The 26973-nt window shown below is 33.6% G+C and overlaps 1 protein-coding gene across 1 annotated transcript in view; it reads left to right on the forward strand.

The window, feature by feature from the left end:
- LOC114330024 (guanylate cyclase 32E) overlaps positions 1-26973 on the forward strand; it is a 965459-nt gene that overhangs the window by 83166 nt on the left and 855320 nt on the right. Inside the window, exon 2 of the mRNA XM_050647412.1 lies at positions 9917-10137. Coding sequence (XP_050503369.1) covers positions 9917-10137 — 221 coding nt within the window. The remainder of the gene's footprint in view (positions 1-9916; positions 10138-26973) is intronic.

Genomic DNA, 26973 nt, shown 5'->3' on the forward strand with positions numbered 1-26973 from the left:
CACAAAGCTCATAACTTACAGGCGATACCACTCGCTTGATCCTATAGGGTCCATCTCTCTTCGGGTAGAATTTAGCCGTCTGTCCTTTCGACCTATTACTAGGAGCAGTTGTATTGGCCCACACTAAATCTCCCTCTTTGAATGGACTGGGTTCCTTCAGGCGTCGATCAGCATATTTCTTTTGCCTATCTTGGGCGTTGTCATGCTTAATCTTCGATTCATGCCATGTTTCAGTCATGCGTTTTAAGTATGGAGATATTTGAGGTATAAAATTCTCAGTTTCTACAACTTGGCGAATATCTCGATTAACTTGGTCTAGAGTTCGCAGCTCACGTCCAAAAGTTAAGTAAGCAGCGGTTTGTCCTGTAGACTCGCTCCATACTGAGTTCATGGCAAATCTAACCATTGGCAACTTCTCAGGCCAAATGTTATGCTCCGTTCCTACAAGCATAGCAAGTCTCGGCTTCAAATCTCTATTCTTGCGCTCTACCATATTAGCAGAAGGGTGATAGAGTGGAGTAAAGGTCTCTTTGATTTGCAACACATAGCAAACTTGTTGCATCACGTCAGACACGAATTGCACACCATTATCACTGATAATCCTTCTCGGTAGGCCAAATCGTAAGAATACCTCGTCAATAAGCTTCATAGCGCATTCTTGTGCAGTTGCTTGAGTTAAGGCAAATAACTCCACCCACTTAGTACAGGAGTCTTCAACTATGAGAATCCAACGTTCACCTTTCGATCCTTCAGGTAACGGTCCAAATAAGTCGATGGCAAGTGTCTCGAAGCGTTGCGCATACACAGGGGTTTGTAATAGTCCACCTGGTTTCTGATTAGAGGCCTTATATCTTTGACAATCTTGGCATTTATCAATGTATTCAGCAATAAAACGACGCATGCCTGGAAAAAAGAATTTTTGAGCAATTCTTCTCAACGTACGTTCGATACCATAATGACCAGCCGTCGGTGCATCATGATATTCTCTCATAATGGCTTCACGCTCGTGTGTGGGTACTACTAACTGAGCCTCTTCTTCGTCTTCTTCCGATGAATAACGGTAGAGTACTCCTTGTGTAAGCAAGTATCCACGATCTGTCCATTTTACATATTCATTCGAATTTGGGTCTTCGAATGATTGAATTATTTTGGCGACATCTGGGTCTTTCAATTGTTCCACCCTGGTCTCAAATGCCGATCGATGAGGCAAGTCAATTTGCACTTCACATATCTCGCAAGACAGTACATCATTGTGTTCACATGGCGGTCTGGAAAGTGTATCGGCTACCATGTTACGTTTACCTGGCAGATAATCGATGGTTAAGTTATAACCTTGGACCAATAGTGACCATCTTGCCAACCTTCCTGTGGGAGCTTTCAGGCTTAGCAGCCACCTTAAGGGTTGGTGATCAGTCTGCAGCGTTATCTTCGTACCTTCAATATAACCTCTGAACTTTTCTAAGGCCCATACAACAGCTAAAGCTTCTCTTTCCGAAGTAGAATAGTTGCGCTCGGCAGCGGTAAGAAGTCTGCTAGCGTATTCCACGGGATGCTCGTCATCGATATCTCCTTGTAGCAACACTGCTCCTAACGCGTAACCACTGGCATCAGTACGAATGATATACGGTTGGTTTTCATCTGCTTGCCGTAAAATTGGAGCGGTAATCAGTAACTTCTTAAGTGTTTCGAATGAGTTCTGTTCCAGTTCCGTCCACTTCCATGGCTTATTTTTCCTGGTTAAGTCACTCAAGGGTCTGGATATGTCCGCAAAATTATTTATAAACCGGCGGAACCAACTAGCCGTCTGAAGGAAAGATTGCACTTCCTTAACGTTTCTCGGCGGTAACCGTTCCGATATAGCAGCGGTTTTATCCGGATCGACCGAAATTCCTTGCTGAGTGATCAAATGTCCCAAGTATTTTACTTTTTCGCGAGCAAACACGCACTTTTTCCGATTTGCCCGAAGGTTAAATTGGTCTAGTCTATCGAACACTAACTTTAGATCGTTTAAATGTTCATCAAAAGAGCTGGATAGTACGATGATATCGTCTAAATAACCTAAAACCACTACGTTACTAAGACCACGACGAAAACGGTCCATGAGTCTTTGAAAAGTCATTGGGGCTCCCTTGAGACCAAAAGGCATCCGTAAGTATCGGAAAGTCCCGAACGGTGACACAAACGCAGTCTTATCACGGTCCGCTTCCGCGACGTTGACTTGATGATACCCCGATCGTAAGTCTATCGTAGACATGTAAAATGTTCGTTTCGCGGCGTGTAGTAAATCGTCCATACGCGGTAACGGATACGAGTCACTAGTAGTTACGGCGTTTAAACGTTGATAGTCAACGCAAAGTCTCGTACCGCCATCCTTTTTCGGTACTAATACTATCGGCGCGGCCCACGCACTTTCGCATTCTTCGATGATGCCCTCCTCCAGGAGTTTATCTAGCTCGGTTTTCAATACCTCTCTCTTTGCAGGTGACATCCGATATGGTGGCAGTGCGATGGGTGCATTATTTCCTGTGTTAATGCGATGCTCAGCGTAGGCTGTAGGCTCTCCCCCCATTCTGAAAGTATCCTTCCTACCTTCTAAAAATTCATCCAGTCGATTGCGTTCATAATCCGCTAGCATCGTTCCTTCATCTGGTCTCAAGTTTTCACAAAAATGAATTTCAATACATTCTGTACCTGTATCTTCAAAAAGCAACTGCTGTCGTGTGCTGTCATTTGCAAAATACCATTCTTTATTGTGAAAATCTAGAGCGATTTGTGCATTTATCAAAAAATCGATACCTAGCAGAGTTTTATTAGGTGCATCAGGAAAAATTATAAACTTTGTAGGCACCGTTTTACCTCTTATGTGTACATCGACTAAAGTTGTCAACACTAGTTCTGTTCTCCCAACACCATCAGCGAATTTTACAGAAATTTGCTCGGACTTAAAACTTTGTCCTTTGTTTTCTAAAAGGTTGTACAACGTTGTACCAGCTATACTTTGTTTAGCACCTGTATCTATTAACCCTTGGCCCTCATGACCTAATATATTAATACGTAGAACAGGTCTGGGTTGAGGTGAAATAAACGTGTCTAAGGAAGAGAAATCTAGCGAAGATGTTACTGTATGACTACAAACTGGGCAGTTGGCTCTGATAAAACCCGGTTTCCCGCATCCGTAACATGATAACGGGTTGTTTACACTATTTCGCGACGAGTTCGAAGTGGATGCTCCGACGGTAGCACTAATCGTACGCGGAGAACTCGCGGTTTCTTTCGGAATTGTCGGTGTGTCTTTAGATTGTTTATCACGTAACTTTCGACACTCGTCCTTAGAATGACCCGGAACGCGACAAAATCCACATCGCGGACGTTTTTCGTAAGTTTGTCGATTGTTTGGAGTTTTGTTATCGTCAGAACAAGGTTTCTCAAACACATCTTCGACCTTTCGTGCCGCCGTAAGCAGCGCGGTAAAAGTGGAAACGGAATCCCTCGAAATCTTCTCTCGAATCCCCTTGTTTAATAGTCCGTACACCATATCCAACTGGATCTTTTCTGTAAGGCTGCCTGGGTCTAGTTGTGCCAGAACCGCCCTACAACGACAAACAAAGACATCTACTGTTGTTTTTTCGTTTTGCTCCTCGGCAAATAACTCGCGGTACACGCGATAAGCAGGTTTTTTAGGACCGAACGTAACTCTAAGCAGACTAAGAAGTTCCTCCCATGTCTTAATAGTGTCTTTGACGCCTTGATACCATTTTGCCGCGAAATTATCGAAAAGCATACCGATTCCCCGAAAAGCATTCTCGTCCGACACTAATGCGCAATCTTTATAGATTTCGACAGCGCTGATGAAAGCATTAACGTCGGTGTCTTTGTGTCCATCAAAACGCGAATGGCATTTCGATAGGTTGCCACTTTGAACCGACGCCGGCGAAACGGGAGCACTCTGTACCGCTAATTTCGATAACAGCTCTTTAAATTGTTCGTTTGTCAATACTATGTTTTGAGCCATGTCGTTAATGTTTGTTGCCACCGATCTATTTGAAATAGAGTCCGACTTAGAAATAATTTTTATGGTACTCGAATGTTCAATGTTTTGCGTGGAACGCAAATTGTAAAAATGATTGGTCATGCAAAATTGGAATGTACTTGCCAGTAAATAGCTCTCCTGTGTCCACGCTTGGATAAGGGATACCTCCAACAGCTTTCTGCATACCACCTGTACAATTCTTGGAACAGCTCTAGCACTAATTCACTTCCGAGTTTCACAAAACACAAGGTTTTTACACGTAACCGAAAGCAATCAATCGTTTAATACATAATAAAAATACACAGAAGTGTCTGAATAACTAAAACGAATCACTTTGTTATTTATTAACAAACAAAAGTCCACTTGATTATTTATTTAACCAGCGAAGCACTTAATATTATTTTAACTGGAGTTAGCGAGGTTATAACAGTGAAAATAGTCCGATTAAGTTATCGAAACTCACTTTTCACGCGAAAGAGTGTCCAAAAAATGCTGAAGCACGCTTTTTCATTCAAACTACCGAAATATACGATTTATCGCGAAATCCCCAAGCCACGAGTTGGGCGACAATGTGATGATTACTTAGGGTAATGATCTCAGGTTGTAGGGTTGATTATAAGAAAATCACGATAATCGAACAAAAGGTGTATTTTCGTCTATACGTTACAAGATCTCAATGCTAACTAACTAAAATAAAAACAGCAAACTGAGAAAGGTCTTTTGTATCTTTCTCAGGTAAATACATCCGTTTCCATCGATGCATTGTGCTACCTAAAAACCGTTGGTTCCCGGAAAGTCTTATCCTATGGTACGCGTCTTACCGACGCGTTCCCTACATAGACGGCGTAGAAGAGATCGTTTTGTTACACATATTAATATATTTTTTATTTATGGTCATTAGCATAAAAACAATTAACAACATTACTCCAGAGAAATAAGTTAGAAATAGACTATGTTCGGGACACTCAAAAATCCAGGTAGCTGACTACTTTTTTAGTTACTGTATACCTATAGGATGAAAATCTACCTGTTTCCTGCCTAGAGTTCGCGTCCGTTTTTTAATTATTAACAATTTAGTGCAAAAACCACGATTTTTCGATTTTTTGCACCCCATTCAAAAGCTAAATAGTTGACATAAATTTACAAAATTTAATTTTTTAGAACATTAAAAAACCTTCAAAATGCCGATTTTTGAAAGTTAAAAAGGTAATTTGTTACTACGCAAACTGAAAAATAAATGATAATCGTTATTTGTTAATAACTTTTACTAAAACTACCTTAGAACTTTAGTGTTTCACCCAAAGTTGGGTATTGGAGTACTTAACAAACCCTCAAAATTTGAGACCGATCCATTAATTAGTTTAAGAGTTATTCTAATTGTTTATCCCAGGGACCTTTATTTTACAATAACATAAGACAGAAAATGATGAAGATAGGGCAATTCTGCGTATGCCAAATGAAAGTAGAAAACTATCAAAATGTACTAAAAAACTATAAAAAGTTTATCTAATATAGTCAAAAATCCTAATGCCAAATTTGTGAAATTTTGTAGTTTAAAAATATTTAGAATAACTTTAAAAATGTTGTCCGTAGAAAAAGTAATTTTACATATTAGAAAAGCTGGTATTTTACACGAATTTTTAAAAATGTAGTTCAATTGGTGACTAGTCGTGGTAAGTGAAGGGGGAGCTGGGAGCCGACAAATGCACGAGTTCAAAAACTAAAAAAAGCAATTTAAAACTAGCATCATTTTCTATTTCTCGGGATCTACTGAATTATTTTGATCTTTCTTTTTTTAATTTGTATGTAATTTTTCTGTACATTACAAATATGCAATTTGTCTAGACATTTATTAATTAATAAACAGTCTAATTTGTATTTGGGCGGCTGAAAGGCAAAGTGGTCTAAGTCACTTTTTTTGTCATTTTGAGTTATGGTCATATTTGGATTGCCAGCAGCTGATTTCATTTTATGGCAAAGAGACCCAAGTCGTAGTTCGCCTAAAAATCCGCTAGAGCGCAGAAGCTTACTGTGCCTGACTGATGTCAGCTGTATATTCGGCCGGCAGAGTGGTCTAAGTCAGACTTAGACCAGTTTGCCTGAAATCAATTTGTTCATTCACTTGTCATACCAGCTGAGGCTTGAAACAGTTGCTTTCTTTTGCCAATTATTGTTGTGTTTATAAAGTTCACGGTGATGGAAGACGATGATACACCTAGTGAGCCTAGCGTTCTTCAGTACTCAGGATCAGATGACTTCCAACCTTCTGATGAATTTAGTTCAGGTAAGAAAATAAATAATTATGAACCTAACCTCAAAACTTGTACCGGGCTGGGCCTAGATCTACACATTACTATACTACATTCGCTCTCGCGAGATTTTTTTTGACACATTCGGAATAGGAAACATACAACACAAAAATTCCTACCTCACACTATTAACTGCTAAAATCAACTCAAATCAACTTAATCATTCATTAAAAAAAGAAGAATTATTAGAAATAGTGGGAGTGTCTACTAATCTCATAAAATTTTGTGAAGTTTATTTCTACAAAATATTTTTATTTTGTACAATAAATAATTTTCTCATTTGCTATCAATACATTATAATGGTTTAAATAAATAATTATTGATTGGCGTAAGGTTTATGTTATTTTTATGTCTGTTTACTATTAATAATATTGGATATGAGCAGGTGCGTTGGTTTTGTAGTAATTTCCAGTCACTTCTGACAACTGAACTTTTCAAAAAAGAAATTACTAACGTCAGTGTCAAAAAAAATCTCGCGAGAGCGAATGTAGTATAGGTACTTTTTTTAGAGCGTACAGCTATAGTTCAATCTGTATAAACGAATATGTGTTTTTTGTTACAGATGACTCTCGGCACTCTGGAAACCCTGAAAATTCTGCTGGTGATGGTGATGGCGAAGGACATGATGAAATGATTCCAGTTGCTGTTCAAGAAGAGCCACCCAAAAGGACACGAAAACGTCAAAGAAGAGAAAGCAAGCGACAAATTAGAAAGAAGCAAAGGAATTCTGGTTCGTCCTATAAAACAGAGAAAGGTAAAACAGTTCTAGCAAAATTATTTAGAAATACTCCGTGCTTGTGCAAAAAGAAATGTGACAATAACATTGATGAAGAAGCAAGGAAACATGCTTTTTCAGTTTTTTGGAAGTTGGGATCTTTCAAATTGCAAAATGCCTATTTGTGTGGCTTGGTTAAGCAAGAAATCCCAAAATGTCGTCGGCCAAGGGATGGTTCCCGCCCAAACAAGAGCTCGTCCAACCATTTTTACATTCATAATGTGGATGGCAACAACATCAATGTTTGTAGACAGTATTTAGTTGACACCTTTCAGATCAGCCACGGTCGATTGACGCGATCCTTGAAGAAGCTAAAAGATGGAAAAGCACCTGGATTGGACGAACGTGGCTGTCATGTTCCAGCCAACAAAATTGCTGTTGATCGTATGAATGTTGTTAGGGAACATATATTCTCTTTTCCTGCGTACCAATCGCATTACACTAGGACTCAAAACCCTAACAGAAAGTATTTACCATCACACTTGACCATCACTGCTATGTACAAGTCGTATTTAGAATACTGTAATGGGAAAGGCGATCCTGTCAGTGAGGCGGTGTATCGTCGCACATTTAACTCTGAGTTCAACTTACATTTTCATTCCCCTCTAAAAGATACTTGCGGAAAATGCGATGTGTTTAGAACTAAATTGAACGTATTACAAAATGAGCAGGAAAAACAACATTTGAAAGCAATGCATGAACTGCATTTAAGAAAAGCAGAAGCTGCTAGGTCAGCAAAGGACGAAGACGCAAAGCAATCAAAAGATGATCCAAACTATTATGCGTTCACATTTGACCTGGAAAAGGCTTTACCATTTCCTAGACTTACTACTGGTATAGCTTATTATAAGCGAAACATGTATTTGTACAATTTAGGGTGTCACGAACTCAAAAATAGGTTAGGGTTTATGTACACATGGGACGAAACCCAAGCTTCCCGTGGTTCCCAAGAGATTAGTTCCTGCGTAACCAAGCACTTGCTATCAAGGGCTAAAGATTGCAAACATATTGTTATGTACAGCGATACATGTACTGGACAAAACAGAAATTGGAACTTTGCTCTTGCTATGCAAAAGTTGACACAGATGGAAACGTCTATCGATGTAATTGATTTGAAATACATGGTAAGTGGCCATTCATTTTTACCAAATGACACGGACTTTGCTTCAATCGAGTCCTATGCGCAGAAAAAGCTACAGGTAATTTATTCCCCAAATGAGTGGAATGAGGCCATCCTGAAATGCCGAAGTAAGAATCCGTTTCACTTAACAAAAATGGACAGAGAGGACTTCTATTCCACCACGGAGTTAGTTGATGCTGTAACTAAACGGTCAGTGAACGTTGATAAAGGAAACTTCAACTGGCTGAAAACCCAGTGGATCAGATTTATCAGAGAAGATCCTTTTGTCCTTTTCTACAAGGAAACTCTACAGAAAGATGTACAGTTTGAATCAGTGTCTCTCGCTTGGTCGAAACAAAAGACAAAGAAAAATCGAAACAATGACCAAATACCTGTTGGGTTGATTGAACAAAGTCACTTGTACAATGCTCCCCGTCCTGCGACTAAAGAGAAGAAAAGGGATATGTTAGACCTTTTGGACTATATTCCACCCGTTCATCATGAGTTCTACCGTAACTTGATCACAGGTGATGATGTTGAGGACATTGGACTCCTGGAAGAGGTGGCTGAACCAGAGCAAGACGAAGACATTGATTAAAAAAACATTTATCTGATGTAGGCCTATCATGTCTTTTTATACAAGTTGAACTGTAATAAAGTAAGCTACTTTTTATTATTACCAGTTTTTTTATTTTTCATTTTCCCAGATAGCTAAAAGTATCAACTAATGTAAGCCAAAGTGATCTAAGTCACGTTTTACGGTAAAGTGGTCTAAGTCCTGACTTAGACCACTTTTACCCATCTAATTAATTAAAATTGGTATTAAAACTTACTTAAGGTAAAGTGGTCTAAGTCAGTTTTTTGGCTATAGCGTTAAGGAAAAACACGCTAAAAAACGTTATATGCTTTAAAAAATAAAAGATTATTGTACAAAAGTAACTAAAAAATAATTGTTTAACTAAAGTCAGTCATTACAAAATTATTGCAAAAAATCAAAAACATCAATTATCTCAGAAACAGGTTTGTATGACTTAGACCACTTTGCATTTCAGCCGCCCATTTATAAAATAAAATTTGAATTATAGTTTTGTTTGGAATAATTACTTGGGAATGATAATTATGATTGGGATCCAAAATAATACCTAACCTAATCCTAATCACCGTAAAAACCTAATAACCGGTTTTTACTTTAAAAAGGAAAAACCGGTTATAACCGGGACAAAAAACCACCGATAAAACCGGTTATTGCGAAGTAAAAAAAACGGTTTTCGGTTAAAACCGGTAGGTTTTTCCCATCCCTATTTATAGCTCTGTATACTTATAGAATTTTGCTTAAGACAGGAAGTAATACATGAAATTTAACTATAGTTTATCATAAGAAGCAAAATAAACAAAGATAAGCGACATATCTTCAAAATAAGCATTTCTACTAAAAATCCTAATAATAAGCAAAAAAAGCAAAATGCTTATAATCCGGACTTTAATAATAACGTATAAATGAAAATTTGGAATCCTAACTTAACACCTAAAAAAGCATAAAAAAAGAGAATATAAAGATTACATTCTTAATTACAACGTTAAACAAAAAATCAGTATCAGGCTAATCTCTTAGTTTTAGCACTATTAATAATAACAAACACGAATTAACCAAAACCCTTTTCATTGTTTTGTTTGTGTTTTAGATCTTCTGCCGGGCCGTCGATTACGCTACGTGGCCGCCGACATCGGGACGAACACTCCGGCATCGGGACTCCCTCGCGGCAAATCCCCCTTGGCCGCCCACGCAATTAGGGTCATGACCGAGATGAGGGATAATGGCACTGTGGCGTTCATCGGACCAGACGACACCTGTTCTTCGGAAGCGCTGGTAGCCGCCGCTTGGAATCTGCCGATGATTTCCTACGTAAGTACCCAAGAGGGGATTAACTTTATTAATGAATCCTTTAATAAAAATATATGCGCGTCTTGGAAATATGTCAAATTCTCCTCTTTCATATTATACAATACTGAACTGTTTCTATGGCGCTTTTTGTATCAAAGAAAAGATCGTATCATATTTACCTTTGACTGACATATACCTTATTGTCAGTTAATATTCGATTTTTAGTCCAATAGGGCAGTCAATGAGGGTATTTGGCTCCGAATTCCATCCTACTACATCAATTTACTTGATATTTTCACTGTAAGTAGGGAATAGCTCAAGAAACAAAGTCTACCCTATATAATATGGCGCTTTTTATCTTGGGGGCGGTTACCACCCCGTCAAGTGGGCGAAAAATTTTTTGGTCAAAATATCCACAGAAGTTGCTAAAGAACCTCATTCTAAGGAAAAACTGTTCCATAATTTTTTTTGAAAACTCAATAATTTTTGAGTTGTTCGTGGTTGAAAATTGGCCATTTTCATTGTAAAATGACACTTTTTGGACGGTTTTTTGCGAATACCTTAAAAACTATCCATCTAATACGAAAAATTATGAAACATTTTTGTAGCTTATAAAAAGACAAAGAGATTTTTTCTTTCACAAAAAGAGATATGGTAGGTGAAAAGAGTTTGTTTTTTTGGTGCAATCTCAAATCGGTGTATTCAACTTGATATAACAGAGAAATGGTCGATTTTAGGTGTATAATGCTACCAATATCTTTTGTAGTGCTTGAAAAGACCTTTAAAATGGGCAATAATAAATGTCGATTACGTTTAAACTAAGCGAGATATGCTGCAAAAAACTGATGAATAATGTATTTTAAGAAAAAATGAGAAGTATATTTAATCCCTCATCCACCAAAATTTAAATGTTTCGTTTTCCTTTTACAAAACTTTTCACTATAGTGTTATTTCTATGTTCAAAAAGTTGGACTGGTTTAATATGAATGGTTTTTGAAAAAAATAAGATCAAATTAAAGAGCCCATTTGTAAGTTTTCTTAAAAATCTTCCTTTTTCTTCATGTAACTCGAAAATGATAAGAGTTACAAAAAATATACCGTACAAAAATGTGTTTTTTAGATAAAAATTTAGTTTTTATTTTTTTACTACTGTATCTCTTATCATATTCAAGTAACATGGAGAAAAAGGAAGATTTTTAAGAAAATTTAAAAACGCGCTCTATAATTTCATCTTATTTTTTTCAGAAACAGTTCATTTAAAACCTGTCCAACTTTTTAAACATAGAAATATCACTACAAGAAAAGGTATTGTAGAAGGAAAACGATGCATTTAAATTCTGGCGGATGAGGGGTTAAATTTACTACTCTACTAAATGTATTTTTTCTTAAAATACATTTGTCATCAATTTTTTTGCAGCATATCTCGCTTAGTTTGAATGTAATCGACATTTATTATTGCTCATTTTAAAGGTTTCTTCAAGAACTGCAAAAGGTATTCAAAGCATTATACACCTAAAATCGACCGTTTCTCTGTTATTTCAAGTTGAATACACCGATTTGAGCATGCAACAAAAAAACAAACTCTTTTCACCTACCATAACTCTTTTTATGTTAGAATTAGAAGATTGATGAAGAAACGAATCTCTTTGCTTTTTTATAAATTACAAAAATGTTTTTTACAATTTTTTTACTTAGATGCATAGTTTTTAAGGTATTCGCAAAAAGCCGTCCGAAAGGGTGTCATTTTTCAAAGAAAATGGCCAATTTTTAAGCACGAATAACTCGAAAATATTGAGTTTTCGAAAAAAAAATTATCAGACGGTTTTTGCTTAGAATTAGGCTCTCTAACCACTTCCGTGATTTATAGTATGTAGGGTAAACTTTGAATTAGTAGAATTAGATAAGTAAAGGCTATTCCCAAAATTTCATTCAAATACATGCAGTAGGATAGAATTTGGAGGTACATAATATCCTCTTCTTGCTCTCATTGACTGACGTACAAGGAAACAAGAAAAATTTAACCGTGTTTAAGACTCCGCAATAGTCAGCTATTTGACAAGTTTTTCCGTTAATATACTCGTACATATACATATACATATACAATATGGTAAAAATGAAAGGAATAAATTCGTTATTTTGTTAGCCGGATAGATCCTGAAACCGGTCGATTTTTAATTTTAAATTATGATTTTTTGTCGTTTGTCGCTTGTTTTGTCGTCTTGTATGATGATTTTTTAAAATAAGAATAGGGGTCGTGTGATAGCTCATTTGCAAAATTATTCAATTCTCTATGCAAGAATATAAACATTGATATAATTATTTATAGAGGGTATAATTTTTTTTAAATCAAATTGACACAAAAAGCAGAATGTATGTTATTTATTTAATTCAAAACACATTTAACTGCTGTCAGAAATCAGAAAACATTTATTCGTCACATTTGCACCACAAACCCCTATTATGATTTCTACAAAAATTTCGGCGCTGTTTCTTTAAGTACATATTAAAAATTAACATCAATAAGAACCTTTTTAAAATATCCTTAGAAGATGTCTTCAGAACTACAAATTGGTCAACATATGGTAGTAACGTTAATGGCAACATTACACTGATGACATCGTAATAAAGCGAGAACTGGTGTAATAAACGAATATGGTGGAGGAACAGACAGGCAGTTCCAAATAAAACGTCGGCCTAAAAAAGAATATAACAAAAACGAAAACAATGACAAACACAGACGATCCCAGACGTATATAACTCTAAACAAGAATAAAAACCGCTACACGCCATAAAAATTAGTGGCGAATACAATATTCCAGCTACAAAAATCTGATATGAATATTACGTGGCGCGATAATGTATTTTCATTTTGATGCAAAACAAAATTCTAGTTCTCAAGATTTTTCCATAATATTTGCTAAATTTGAAGTAAAACGCGCCACAAAAGAGTAACTTTGATACAGTTCGAATTTTGAAACTATTTTGTGGCGCGTTTACTTCAAATTTAGCAAACATTATGAAAAAACCTTTTAAAATAAAACTAAAATTTTGTTTTACATCAAAATGAAAATACATTTTCGCGCCACGTAATATTCATATCAGATCTTTTGTAGCTGGGATATTGTATGCGCCACTCATTTTTACGGCGTTTAGTGGTTTTTTATTCTAGTATCAGGAGTTTTTCAAAGTTATTTATAAATTAAATGTATGAAGTTAAATGCAATATTTCTCGATTACACGTTAAGCTTTATAAATAGTCGCCTTTGTCGCATTATCTCCAAATGATCTAGTATCCATCGAATGTACACTAGATTTTTTTTTCTATTCGAAATAGATTGAAAAAAAATATTGGGATTGCCGGTAAATGAACTCGAATTGCCCGATGCCAGATCAAATTTAGCTTCGTAACCACTACAACTACATTAACTATTTAGGGAATAATCGTTAATTGGATTATACTTTTGTAGCTTAATAACTTCTTAACGGCTTAACCGATTTTGATCACTTAATATGAGTTTAGAACCTATTGACAAGTAGTGTCTGATGAATCTAAGGTCAAGCATAATAACTGAAGCTATTACAGAAATTATTGATCTTGAAAAACCATTTTTCCCATAGGAAACATGATCATATTTATGAAGCCTATAACTTGAAAATTCGAATTTTCGCTATACACCTTTAGATTCGCCTAGAGTCCTTCTACAAACGCTCAGTTATTGGCGCAATTCGTAGGTTGAAATTTTGAGTAATTGTCTAAAAACCAAAATTTTCAAAGTTTAGTTTTTCAGTTTTTCGGCTATACTGAGCCGTGTGTATGTCTGATCCTGGCAGCTTAGACACCATTTGAAAGATTAACTCCATACTATTAATTTGGTGTATTTGCGGTTCTCCTGTCTCTTCTTGAACCGAAGATATATACCCCCAAAAAATATTATGTTTTGTACCTACCAAGTCCTATAGCTAAGTTATAAGTGGTCAAAAATCACAAACTACATTGGTTCTGAATCGGCCCTGACCCCCTCTTCAAACACAGAAAAAAAATTTATATCGTTTTAACTTTTCCATATACATACTGTTATGATCTGCTTTCTCTTACTTTTATATTAATTAGTAATTATTTAATTAATTATTCAATTGTCGCAAATCATACATACAAATCAAGAAAAATCTCAGGGTGCCTTTTTATCATATAAAAAAAATAACTAAATTATCTTAGATTATACTTATCCTTTCTCGTGGTTTCAGTATCTCTTCGTTGATCCTTATTGGGATAAAATAGGAAAAGGAAATAAATAGAAATACCATAAATAAGCACATACAAATATCTTTTATTATCAAAAGCAATATTCTGAAAATTTCTAAATTAAATCCTGTGGGCATAACTGTCCCAATGGAAACTTTTACCACATAAATTAATTCAATTCAAACAAATATTTATCGCTTTGTTCTTGATACCATTAATAAAACAAGCTAAATAAACAAATTTAGGTATTCGCAAAATTACTTATACTTCCTATTAAATTTTTGAAATGTTGGAATCTTAATTCATATGCTTTTACGCAAAAATTTTAACTTCTGATTATAAAGAATATCTATCACATAAGTTATTGACTGACCTTTTTGATTCACACACAATGATGACACCTCTTGACCCAAACAGCTCTTCCTTGTTGATTATGTTAGGCTACCAATCAAAGCCCTCTCCGTTCTTAGCATCAATCCAGCAGCATACCAGCAACTATTTCTCCACACAAGCCAGGCCTCTTTTGACCAGTACTCGTTCAATAAACTCCAAAACTCTCTCCTCTCTTTCTCACAATAATAATCTCCTGAGACCCAAGTATCTTTTTTACTTGGTGTCACAAATAATTTTAATAACGATAATTCTTGTACCTAACTTACTCTCTTGGACTTTACAGAATCAAAGAGGTATTTCTTCTCGATTTGATTTGTCTCTCGTTCCACTTTTCAGCTACTCTCCACTATCAAACAACCACTACTACTTGCTTCTGAACTATCCGCGAAAACTTTGACTGCCCTTCTCGGATGCCAGTCACACAATGATCTCCTTTTCCAAAACTGTCTGAACATTCCAACTTCTCTCTCCCCATTCCAAATTGCCAAGCCAATCAGAAACATTTCTCTCTCCAACTTGCTCTTTTTTCATTCGAAAAAACCCATGCATTCTTTCAACAAATACTTCTACTCCTGATAATTGCTTCTCGGGAATTCTACCAATATTCTTGGGCTTAAATAAAGGGACTTGAAATTCCAAATTTCTCTACCTTATTTTTCCAAAAACTAATTACCTGTGGCTTTTGCCTTTCCCGTTACAAAACAATCTTTTTAAAATTATAATCCGAAATAAATTGTCTATTCACTTCACTGTATTTACAAATGTCTTTAATTCTTCAGGGAAAAACTCATTAAGGATAAACCCACTGCTTATAAGCTAACTTCTAATAAATAGTTACAAATCAATATACAGGGTGTATCAAATTTATTTGCGCGCGTTATATAAAAAAAATAAAGTTTTTATTCTATCTTTGATTGATAAAATGATACACAATAATACATATCGACAAACATTTTCCCTTTTTTTAAATAAAAATTGAGTCATATTTCTGAGCTCGGTAACTTTTGAATGGAATAACCGATTTTTAAAATTAGACATGCGTTAGAAAAGTAATAATCAGTACTATCAGAAGCCGTAAAAGTCGGAGTTAAATTTTCGAATTTTTTTGGGAGTTTTGGGAACGAGAACAGACCCTAAATAGGAAGGGCTGTAAAATCCGCACCCGTGGACCAAAATGGATGGTTGACATATGAACGGGTGATTATTTTCCTGAACATTAAGATGGGACCAATTTTCAATTCAGTCAGATTTAGAAAATCGAAAATTTCGTGTATATATAATGTCGCGTGTAAGGGAGTGTGGATGTGCGCCACTGGCGAGAACTACCGTTCTCTGGTAATGGCAGGGAGATAGAACAAGTTCAGGAATATATCTACTTAAGCTAAGTTCTAAAACTTGAGAAAGAGTACTAAAATACGGAAATCACTAGAAGAGCAAGAGTAGAAGGACCAGATTTGGAAAACTTAGATGGAATGAGTTGGAAGAGGCCTGTGTCCAAACATGGACGATAGAAGGCGAAAAAAAAGAAGAACAATAACAAATTAATGTGAAAAATGCGATTTCTTTTTAATTCTTGCTTACCATTAAATAAGTATCTACTTATAGAAACGGAAAACTAAAAGATATCTTAGGCTAGAAACAAATTCTGATTTTACCTGTATCCAATCATTCTAGAATTTACAAGGATAAATGGATCGACATGGGGAATCTACGATATGCATTCCACAACACGTCAATTTATCTAGGTAAATATCAAACGAATTTTGATTCCTAGTATTCAATGTGTGAGTAAAACGAAGGTATATATGCAGAACAAGACTGTTCTGAAGAATCCAAGAGGATGATACGTAAATAAACATATGGTGGTGGTCATACCACCAGAATTAAATCTTAAACTGTCTTTCACTTATTTATTTATATATAAATATAAATATTTTGTATACAGTCGAACCCGCTTATTAGAATACCTGTTACAGGAATATCCCGCTTTAAGGAATAGACATTTGGGGCCCCTAAACGTTTCCACTAGCCACCCATGATCGGTTATTAGAATATCCCGGTTATAGGAATACTTTTGTTTGACACGAAGGCTATTCCAATAAGCGGGTTCGACTGTATATGGAAAAACATTTAAAATAAGGTATAAAATATTTTTTTCTTGAAACGTCAAATAATGATGACATTACTTATCTAACTTGATCCTGTCAAAGTTTGATGTCTCCGCCGGCAGCAGTTTTTTTTTCCATTTCTTTACGGCGGAGGGAAAAATGTTGTCATGGCAACAATATGAAACATGTCACAAAGCAACAATACAAATGTCATTAACAACAATTAAACATCATTTTTATTTATAGTAATATTAAAAGTACAATTAGTTAATGAAGCATTTTCAAAATTGAAACCGTGCAAAAATGATCCCGACTCTTGATACGCATTGGTAATTGTTGATGATACTGATGGTCGAGCACAACTTTCAGCAATCATTCCCGATGTTGGCGAATCATGAGTGTTTATCCCACCGACGACTTAATTATTTTAATTTCTAACATCTAGACGACTTTGATAGTTGTCACAGTTAATTTCGAGTAAAAATAGCGTATGAATTGTACTATTTATGGTTGAAAATTGCTACGTTTGAAGAAAAAATAGTATACTTTATTCGGCAAAGAAGCGACTTTTCTTGACTTGCCCTCTATTACGCGCCTCACTTCGTTCGGCGCGTAATATCGGGCGCGTCAAGAAAAGTCATGCTTCTCCGCCTCATAAAGTAATATACTATTTCTACGAGCGTGCAAAAATGTCTGCTTTCGCGCACGCATTTTAGTTTAGAAAGTTTCACTTTTCCGCACGCGTGTTACTTTTCCGCACGCTTGTTAATTTAGATATGTTAATATGGCCTTAAAGTAATTATAATACATACAATAAACTAATATTGAGATATTATTTACTAATTTATTTCAAATATATCTTATTGTGTTCCTGTTTTAATGAAATTAACGCGACAATTCGATGACATAAAATTATTTTGACATAATATTCGAAAGTCAAATCGGTAGACAATAACAGTCGTTTTGAATCATCGTCATGGAAACTAAGATCGTCGTCATGCTAACTAATTATATTGAAAGTTTGGTTTTGACAACCTTGTCAAAGAATTAATTTGTGTATGTATTTTCATATTAATTAAATTAATTGATTAAGATTTGGTAATTTTTTAAAGACTCTTAGAAAAAATATTGTTCCTAACTCTTGCAGAAAGTCTCTTTTCCGCACTCGACTGCTTGCCGAACTCCCGCTTCGCGTCGTTCGGCAAACTGCAGTCGCGTGCGGAAAAGAATGACTTTCTGCACTTGTTAGGAAAATAACTATTGAACTAATTTGTTGCTCTACTAATTGCGACATACGGTAAATCGTTAACGGCTTAAAACTTTGTAAAAGTCAACTAACTTTAAAATTAATTAATAAATTAGTTACTTTTTTGATTGCTGTCTTGCAGTCTTTGATACACCCCCTTAAAATTTTAGCTCGATCCATTAGTTAGTTTCAAAGTTATTCAATTTTTTCCTATGGTTTTTTTGTATTCATAAGATATAAAATAGTAAAAATATGGTAATTCTACAGGTACCTTATAAAAGCTGCAGATTTTTACTTTTAACATGCATCAAAAAATATCATTTTTATTTGTGCAATCAGTCAGGGTACTTAGCTCCGAATTACATCATACTGCAAGGATTTTAAAGAATTTTTGGGAATAGTCTTATCTCCAAATTTTGAGTTATTCGTGGTTGAAAATTTGCCACTTCCATTGAAAAATGTCACCTTTTCGGACGTTTTTTTTTTACGAATAGCTTATAAACTATGCATCTAACAAATAAAACTATATAAAATTTTTTTGTAGCTTATGAAAAATCAAAGAGATTGGTTTCTTCATAAATCTTCTAGTTACAATACAAAAAGAGATATGGTAGGTGAAAAGAGATTTTTTTTTGTGAATTCTTAAATCGGTGTATTCAATTTAAAATAACAGAGAAATGGTCGATTTTAGGGGTATAATATTACAAATATCTTTTACACTGCTTGAAAAGACCATTAAAACGAGCACTGTTAAACGTCGATTATATTCAAACTAAGCGAGATAAGGCGCAAAAAAATTAATAACTAATTTATTTTAAGATAAAATGCGAAGTTTATTTAACCCCTCATCTACCAGAATTCAAATGCATCGATTTTCCTTCTACAATACCTTTTAGTATAGTGTTATTTCTATGTTCAAAAAGTTAGACGGGTTGAAAATCCATGGTTTTTGAAAAAAATGAGATAAAATTATAGAGGGCATTTTTAAATTTTCTTAAAAATCTTCTTTTTCTCCATGTAACTCAAAAATAATAAAGACATACAGTAATGAAGTACAAAACAAAATTGTTATTTAAAAAAACCCTACATTTTTGTACTGTATCTTTTTTCGTATCTCTTATCATTTTCGAGTTAAATGGAGAAAAAGGAATATTTTTAAGAAAATTTAAAACTGCTCTCTATAATTTGGTCTTATTTTTACAAAAAAAAAATTCACTTTTAACCCGTTCAACTTTTTTAACATAGAAATAACACTATACTAAAAGGTATTGTAAATAGTCCATGTATTGAGACCGCTACCGTCTAAAAAAATTTCTGATTCGGTTTCTTTGTGGATTCCTATTCAAAAATATCCCCTTTAAACAAACAAATCTGAAAGGTGCCGGAATTTTTGGACAGAAATTGTTTAAACAATATTTTTAAACACATACAAAAGATCACCTTTTTTTGACCCGAAGAATATTTTTTTAGATTTTTTGGGTCATTCTATAAAGGTATCTTGTGATTTTTCTCAGAAGTTGATAGTTTTCGAGTTAGGCGATTTAAAATCTGAAAAATGCGAAAATACGCATTTTCAAGGCTTAAAAACTCATATTTAAATTAGTATTTTTGAGGTTGTCACGTACTTGAATTGTAGTTTAAACATTCATTTTCAAGATTCTGCAGACTGATCGGGTCTAACTTCAATTTACACCGTTGTTATTTAATTGTTAATTATGCGTGTCCATATGATTTTTTTGCCGTTGCGGCGCGCAGTTTTTCCAAAAACTTTTTCCGAAAATGCGTATTTTCGCATTTTTCAGATTTTAAATCGCCTATAACTCGAAAACTATCAACTTCTAAGAAACATCACAAGATACCTTTCTTATTTAGAATGACCCAAAAAAATCTAAAAAAATATTCTTCGAGTCAAAAAAAAGTTGATCTTTTGTATTTGTTTAAAAAAATTGTTTAAACAATTTCTGCCCAAAAATTCCGCCCGGCACCATTCAGATTTCTTTAAAGGAGATATTTTTGAATAGGAATCCACAAAGAAACCGAATCAGAAATTTTTTCAGACGGGAGCGGTCTCACTACATGGACTAAAAAGGAATACGATGCATTTAAGTTTTGGTGGATGAGGCGTTAAATTATACTACGCATTTTATTTAAAATAAATTATTCATCAATTTTTTTGCATTATGTCTCGCTTAGTTTGAATGTAATCGACATTTAACAGTGCTCGTTTAAAAGGTCTTTTCAAGCACTACAACAAATATTATTTGTAACATTAAACCCTTTTTTTGATATTTTAAGTTGAACACACCGATTTGAGCATGCACCAAAAAATCTGTTTTCACCTACCATATCTCTTTTTGTATTATTACTAGAAGATCTATGAAGAAACCAATCTCTTTGATTTTTCATAAGCTACAAAAATGTTTTATATAATTTTTTTCGTTAGATGCATAATTTTTAAGCTATTCGCAAAAAAACGTCCGAAAAGGTGCCATTATTCAATGAGAGTGGCAAATTTTCAACCACGAATAACTCAAAAATTATTGAGTTATCAGAAAAAATTAAACAAGAGTTTTGGCTTAAAAGTAGGTTATTCAGCCACTTCCGTGGTTATTTTGACCAAAAAATTTTCCACCTCCGAGAGGGGATGAGAACCACCCCCCCGAGATAAAAGCACACATCGGGATAGAGTAGACTTTAAATTAGGAGAAAAGTAGAGGATATTCCCAAAATACCCTTAAAATATATGAAGTAGCATATAATTCGGAGGTAATATGATGTTTTTCCTCTTATTAACTGGCGTATACCGGGTAGTGAATCGTAAAACGGGCCATAGGAAACTCAATATAAAATTCTAAACTGTTGAATTCCTGTTTCCCTAATTATTTTACATCAAAAGTCATGAGAAAATATTTGTAGGGGATTGAAATCTGTATTAAAAACAAAAGTTAAAATTGATCTACGATTTAAACACATTCCAAAATTTTGAAAAATGTAATACATTTACCACAGTAGGAATGTGTGTACAAGTTAGGCCACATATAATACATTTACCACAGTAGGAATGTGTGTACCAGTTAGACAATGCGCACACTATGGACTGAATAAAACATCTTTATTATTAATGCTTTCTCCTCAATTGAGGGTACTTTATTAACTTTATTGTTTTTTAAACAACAAATGATAAAATAATAGTTATTTATAAAACAGTTCGTGAAGTATGCTTTTTGCGAACGCACGCGATTTTTAGAGCACGAGCGACAACGGAGCGAGTGCTATACATCGCGTAAGTTCGCAAAAAGTACTTCACGCACAGTTTCATATAGTCCAGAAAGCCACTGCGCATCCGCTAGGAAAAATATTCTAATTCGAATTTTTTGCACAATCTTACTCAAAAAGGACTCCTTTTAACAAATTTGCATGTTACCAGGACCAAAAGGCGGTCAAAAAATTTTTCAACGTTTTTTTTTTGTTTTTTTCCTAAAATTATTTTTTTGCATGGAAAAATTTTTTTTTAGGTTTTTTGGATCATTCCAAACAGAAAAGGTCTTCAGTAACTTTAGTAACTCTAAAAATGATAGTTTTTGACATATCAGCAATTAAAAATTGAAAAATTGCGAAATCGGCCATTTTTAACCCTCAAAAACTATGCGAAAAGCTGAAAATTTGAATGTTGCCAAGGTAGGTAGATACTCATTAAACATCGATTGATGAAATCCCGAAGAGTTTTTTGCAATACAGTATTCAAAAGTCCTTTGTTTTTTAATTGCCAATCAAGCGTGCGCGATACTATTTTCCACCGACAGTTTAATGCAAATGAAAGGAATAAATTCGTTATTTCGTAAACCGGCGACTATAATGAAAAATACCGAAACAGGTCAATTTTTATTTTTAAGTTATGATGTTGTGCCATATATGGTATACTAGTGACGTCATCCGTCTGGGCGTGATGACGTAATCGATGATTTTTTAAAATGAGAATAGGGGTCGTGTGGTAGCTCATTTGAAAGGTTCTTCAATTCTTTAATTAGTAATGTAAACATGTACATAATTATTTATACAGGGTGCCTTCTACTTCTTTTTTTGTCAAATAATTTAATTTAATAAAAATTTTTTGGACACCCTGTATAAATAATTATGTAAATGTTTATATTACTGAATAGAGAATTGAAGAACCTTTTAAATGAGCTAGCACGCGACCCCTATTCTCATTTAAAAAAATTATCGATTACGTTATCACGTCCAGATGGATGACGTCTCTAGTATACCATATATGCCACAATATCATAACTTAAAAATAAAAATCGACCTGTTTCGGGATTTTTCCTCAAAGTCGCCGGTTTACGAAATAACGAATTTATTCCTTTCATTTGCACCATACTGTCGGTGGAAAATAGTGTCGCGCACGCTTGATTAGAAACTAAAAAACAAAGGAAATTTGAATATTGTATTGCAAAAAACTCTTCGGGATTTCATCAATCGATGTTTAAAGAATATCCACCTGCCTTGGCAACATTCAAATTTTCAGTTTTTCACATAGTTTTTGAGGGTTAAAAATGGCCGATTTCGCAATTTTTCAATTTTTAATCTCTTATATGTCAAAAACTATCATTTTTATAGAAAAGTCACTAAACATCTTTTCTGTTTGGAATGATCCAAAAAACCTAAAAAAACTTTTTTCCATGCAAAAAAAAATAATTTTAGGAAAAAAACAAAAAATAAAACGTTTAAAAATTTTTTGACCACCTTTTGGTCCTGGCAACATGCAATTTTGTTAAAAGGAGTCCTTTTTAAGTAAGATTGTGCAAAAAATCCGAATTAGAATATTTTTCCTAGCGGATGCGCAGTGGCTTTCTGGACTAATACAATATTTTTTCTACGATAAACAAATAAAAAACAGTATTCTACAATTTTTAAAACATTGACATTTAAAAATCCCAACTATTTTCAAACCACATAACTGTCATAAATTTTGTTGTAAGTCATTGCTCATGTCATCACCATGACAACGCGAAAGTTAAGGATATTTGATTATATAAAAGTGTGCCAAAAAACCTATTGAGAGTGTGCGAAAAAGTAAATCCCATTTAAAATACATTCTTACTTCACGCACACTTTAAACCCTTCACGCACTGCTATCTATAATGACAGTTTTCACAAACTAAAAACTTATACATAATATGACATAGAGTATATTCAAATGGGAAATAAGCCACAATTTTACCTAAAAATGATTTTATTAACGTTTCGACGCCCAAGTCGGGTGTCGTTGTCAAAATACAAAATAATACTAAATAAACGAAAATGTTGTTGCTTAGTAAAAAATTCTTCTAATAATTTATTTAATCTGACTCATTATAATATAATGAGTAATAAACCCATTTGAATATACTTGATTATAAAAATGCCACAAGAAAATAGCTTCAGAACAACATTAATGACATAGAGTAGACAAAAATTATGACAGTTTAGATACGGTTAATATAATAACTACATTGTGACCGAAGGCAACCGTTCCACACATTATTGCAATGTGTGTGGCCTAACTTTGGCGTGTTACTCTGAAAAATTAATTATATTTTTACAAAATTTTGGAATATGTTTAATTCATAGAACAATTTTAACAGTTGTTTTCAATACAGATTTCAATCCTGTACAAATAGCTTCTGATGTCATTTGATGTAAAATAATTAGGGAGGCAGGAATTCAACGGTTTAGAATTTTACATTAAGTTTCCTATGGCCCGTTTTCCAATTCACCATAATTAAAAACTTTAACATAGTTAAATAACTTTTAATAGAATTTAGAATAACTTTTAAACTATTAATCGTAGACGAAATATTTTCTCATATAATAGGCCGACATTTTTACACGAATTAATACAAATTAATACAAATAAATATAAATATTTAGATGTAAGTTAGATGAAATTTAGATTTAAAGTAAATTATACAGATGTAAAAATATAACACACCTAGTAAATTTAACATATTATATATTAACACAAATTAATAATACAGAAAAAATGCAATCGTTTATAGTTTATAGAATATATTAATAGTATATTATTCAACGAGGATGTAATGATTGGCTATTACTCACGATGATGAAGTTTGCGACACGAGCCGTATTCGAGTGTCGTAATTCATCAGAGTAAGTAATAGCCATTACATGCAAGTAGAATACTATACTTTTTCTACGACCTTTTCTATTTCGGTTAGTAGAAAATATACAGTCGAAAAAATGAAAGAATACCCATGAACGAACATATAAAACACGCTGTATTTTTCTGTCACCATGTCACAAAGAAGACTGCCCAGCGCAAGTACATGTAATAATAATTATTACATGTACTTGCGCTGGCCAATATTTTGTGTGACACGGTGACAGGAAAATACAGCCTGTTTTATATGTTCGTTCATGGGTATTCTTTCATTTTTCCTACTGTAATTATCAACGACTAACATTATTCAAAATCGAAAGATTTTATTTTTCATAAGAAAACATATTTTATATAACTATGGCAACACTGTTAGAATTGCCCTCTTTGAGCTTACGAAACAATGAAACAGACAGTTGACATTAGTGTCATGGAATGGAGGTGGCTTTTAAAAATAAGACATATTTAAGGCAATTACACGAAAAGGAACGTGTGCTCTCAATAAAAATTTATTGTAAAAGTACAATCAACAGTAAGTAAAACAGAACTCATTGATATAAATTTCATATCCGCAAGCCCTTTTACGGAATTAATAGCGATTTTTTATATTTACGTTTGAATAACGTCAATCTTGTAATGTCAAATGTTGAAATTTAAACGTAAAAAATATAGGTACACTTCGCGTCAAAAAAAAACTGGTACAAGTCTTATAAACGAAAATCGTGTTTTTCTAGTTGTGTAAATTGGTCTTGTCACAAATGTCATTCTTATTTCTGGACAACGTTGCCAGTTCAACTAAAATATTATATCAAACCAGCTAAAAGCAGGGCTGTGCGGCAGACCGCAAGTTTTTAGTAGGTTTACTAAAAATTAAAACAACATCGAGCATTCTCGATTAGTCAGTCACATTTATTTAAACATGCATCCTAAAAAATTATCTTATTAATTTTGTAATGTTCCATCATCTCAATTAAGTTCCCATAAATTAATTCGTGTTCTATCATAGCCACCTTTACTTAACAAGCCATGAAGTTGAAACTTGGCAACATCTATTGGTAGACCGAATTATTCTAACAGTTCTCATTTGTTTTTAAATAATTTTCATTGTATTTACAGAGAAACTGAAATATTTTACAATATTTCGTGCTCCAAATTATAAAGAACATTAAAAGGTATGTTATTAAGATGATTTTAGTTCAATATAATATATTTTTATATAAACTTGCGTGCATATAGAAATCCGTCCACTTAAAAATTTTGTCATTTTTAATGTCTTATATTTTCTAAACTTGTTGGCAGATTTAAGTGATTTTTTTTAATATGTTATAGCCTAAGTCTTTAACAATACCGCTGTAATAATATTGTTGCTAACCAGTTAAATTTTTATGGTGTACCGGGAATTTATAAAATACTGAAATTAAAACCCAACTATAGACTCCGGTTTTCTTAACATTCTGTTTTTTTGATTAATTCGCTTATGTTTAACAACTAGATTTGTTATTTATCAATTCAGGGTGTTTCCAAATCAGTGCGACAAATTTTAAGGGGAAAGGAACAAAATGAAAAATTTTGACGCCTGTATTTTAAATGTAATCATTTTTTTCGAATTCTGAGAAAACTTATAAGTATTTTTGAAAAATTTAAACGCAGAATAAAAGATTACTTTATTACTGAGGGCCAAAAGTCCTTTAGAATTAATAAAAAGTCCATTTTTTTAATGACATATTTGAAACTAAAGGTCACACTAAATTTTCCCAGTTTTTCACCCCTGTAACTTATTAAAATAAACATAGAAGTTTTCAGGGACTTTGGGCCCTTGGTCCTAACGTAATCTTTCACTCTGCGTTTAAATTTTTGAAAAATACTTATTAGTTTTCTTAGGATTCGAAAAAAATGAATCCCGTTTATATTCTTGTTATTGGTTTTTTTTGTATAATAAACGTTACTTACAAGGAATTACTTTTAATATTATTTTGTACAAACTTTCAATTAATAATATTTTCTTGTTCGATTCAAAAAATACTATAAATTTTACCAGAATTTGTACTTTAAATTCGTAGTTTCGAAAGCGGAAGTCCGAAATTCAGACTACGGACGTCATCAATTGCGACGTTGCCTTTTTCTCTTCATGGCTTGTAAAGTAAAGGTGGCTATGGTTCTATTATAATTTATGACAGATATAACATGAATGACAGATAATAACTCTAGACATGACATTAAATTATTCTGTTTAATTTAAAATCGAGAAGTGTGATGGGTTTCTCGTAAAGTGTAACACAAAACTCTTTTACGAGTTGTGGGATACTAATAAATAAAACACACTGGAAAAATTAAAATTTGAAATTAATACAAAATGAATAACTTTTACAGTGAATAGGTATGAAACTTAAATATTATATATTACAATAAATTTCGAAACTGCTGAAATATTAAGGACATAGGTGGAAAATGATATATATAAAAAAATTTATACCTGATGGTGAATTGGAAAACGGGCCATATTCAATGGAAAATTTTAAACTGTAGAATTCCTGTTCCCTAATTATTTTATATCAAAACCCATAAACAACTATTTCTAGAGGATTGAAATCTGTATTAAAAACAACTGTTAAAATTGTTCTACGAATTAAACATTCCAAAATTTTTTAAAAATATAATAATTTTTCACAGAAATACGCCAAAGTTATGCCACACACATTACCATAATGTG

Source organism: Diabrotica virgifera, chromosome 1 (genome assembly GCF_917563875.1).
Source record: "Diabrotica virgifera virgifera chromosome 1, PGI_DIABVI_V3a".
NCBI lineage: Eukaryota > Metazoa > Arthropoda > Insecta > Coleoptera > Chrysomelidae > Diabrotica > Diabrotica virgifera.